This window comes from Penaeus monodon, chromosome 23, assembly GCF_015228065.2.
Source record: "Penaeus monodon isolate SGIC_2016 chromosome 23, NSTDA_Pmon_1, whole genome shotgun sequence".
Classification (NCBI taxonomy): domain Eukaryota; kingdom Metazoa; phylum Arthropoda; class Malacostraca; order Decapoda; family Penaeidae; genus Penaeus; species Penaeus monodon.
The window spans coordinates 4,498,395-4,500,523 of NC_051408.1; the positions used below are offsets into that span (position 1 = coordinate 4,498,395).

Below are 2,129 nucleotides of genomic sequence, written 5' to 3' on the forward strand. Positions count from 1 at the left end.
CCCACTTCTCTCACCTACTTCCATAAAACCCCTCCTCACCATCACCACCATAAAACTCACCACCCTCCCCTCCCTCGCCACCCCACAGGCACTATACGCCTTCACCCACGAACTGCCCCTAATCACCATCTCGACCGTTGGGGACAATTACCAGCACAGCGCCGTTATGGGGAACTTCTACCACCCTGCTTACGTCCCTACGTTGCTGTGGGACTTCGCCCGTCCTTGGCACCTTCATGACAAGGTCTTCAATGTGCTGTTTCATGTAATCAACGCCGGGTTTTGGAGATTCATTGTGGTGCCTGCGATTGAGTACGAGGTGAGGGAAAACGTGTTTGTTGGTTAACGGTTGTTTGTGGATTGGTTGTTTGGTGTCGTTATTACGAGTTTGGTTGTTTTGTGAAGATGATTGGTTGGAGACACAGAGGGACTCCAGTATATCCGTGTGTTTACGTGTCCTTCCCTACACGTAAGTTCAACTACATGCCTCTTCTTCCCCACTAAGGTCAAGAGACATTTCCCAGACCTTCCTCCGCTACTCGAACTGGAGAAGAACCAGAGCCTCGCCTTCGTCAACTCCCACTTCAGCGTTGACCTGACCTTGCCTCTGCTGCCCTCCCAAGTCCAGATCGGTGCCATTCACTGCCAGCCTGCCAAGCCTCTTCCTCAAGTTAGTCTTTGTTATGTTATGGGTATTTTGGACTTGATTTTGGTGTTTGGTCTTTGGATAGAGAGGACATTCGTAAATTGTGTACTTTTATTCTATTTAAGATTCAGTTAAAGATAGCTTTTTTTTTCTTTATACCGGTTAACGTTTGTTTGAAAATCCATCTTTTAGAGCCCAGTTAAAGATAGCATTCACAAACTTCTTTTTTATTCTAATTAAAGTCATCATGCACAAACTTCTCTTCTATACCAATGAAAGTCATCATCCACAAACTTCTCTTCAGCACCAGTCATCATCCACAAACTTCTCTTCGACGCCAACTAAGGTCCTCATTCTCAAACCCCTGCCTTCCAACCCCAGGACTTGGCAGGGTGGGTCCGCGGCGCCGGCGAGGCAGGGGTGGTGTACGTCAGCCTCGGCTCCATGGCAAGGGGCGACTCCATGCCTACCCACCACCGCGACCTCTTCGTCAGGGCCTTCGCCAGGATGAAGCAGAGGGTCATCTGGAAGTACGAGGGCGTGGTTCCTGGCGTGTCTGACAACGTGATGGTGAGGAGGTGGCTTCCCCAGCAGGATATTCTCGGTGGGTGGTTTGGCTGGTCCTCTGTGGGGGTTCGGGGGTGTGGGTATGCCCTAGATTGTGGGATATTTGGCTCAAGCGGCTGTGGGAAGACGCTTAAATCTAAACGAAACGGGTTTAAGTGACGGGTCAAGTGTGGCTGGGAATGGCATAAAATGAATGAAGGAATAATAATAATCGTAATACAATTACAATCACGATGAGGCGAATGAGAGACACGTCCCCGCCCGCAGCTCACCCAAACGTCAAGGTGTTCCTGTCTCACGGCGGCCTCCTGAGTCTGCAGGAGACGATCTTCCACGCCACGCCCGTCCTGGCCCTCCCGATCTTCGGAGACCAGCCCAAGGTCGCCGCCCTCATCCAGAACGAAGGCTATGGGCGCCGCCTGGAGTGGGAGGAGCTGACAGTCGACCTCCTGGTGGAGACCCTACAGGAGATCATCAGCAACCCGAGGTATTTACCCGTAGATTATCCTTTCTCTTTCTTAACATTTTTATTAACTTTCACGCACGTTAAGCAAGTAAACAGACGATCGCCACAGTACAAGACACCACCCGTAACCCCCTCTTCCCCTTCCCCTCCCCCAGGTACCTCGAGCGAGTGGCCACAGCCTCCAGGACGCTCCGAGACCAGCCCGAGTCAGCCCAGGACCGCGCCGTCTACTGGACCGAGTACGTCATTCGGCACGGCGGCGCCCCCCACCTCCGCTCTCCCGTCACGGAGCTCTCCTGGGCCGAGTTCCTGCTCCTCGACGTCCTCCTGGTGCTCGGGCTGGTGGCGAAGGGGGCCCACGTGCTCTACAGGGCCCTCTCGCGGCGGACGTGGCCTCTGCAGGGGATCAAGTGGAAGCTGGACTGACGGCGACGCGGCTCGTGGGGTGAA

The 2,129-nt window shown here is 53.6% G+C and overlaps 1 protein-coding gene across 1 annotated transcript in view; it reads left to right on the forward strand.

The window, feature by feature from the left end:
- LOC119587742 (UDP-glycosyltransferase UGT5-like) overlaps window positions 1-2,129 on the forward strand; it is a gene marked incomplete in the record, with an annotated part of 10,276 nt that overhangs the window by 7,038 nt on the left and 1,109 nt on the right. Inside the window, 5 exon segments of the mRNA XM_037936428.1 lie at window positions 89-319; window positions 506-670; window positions 1,028-1,250; window positions 1,481-1,700; window positions 1,835-2,129. Coding sequence (XP_037792356.1) covers window positions 89-319; window positions 506-670; window positions 1,028-1,250; window positions 1,481-1,700; window positions 1,835-2,105 — 1,110 coding nt within the window.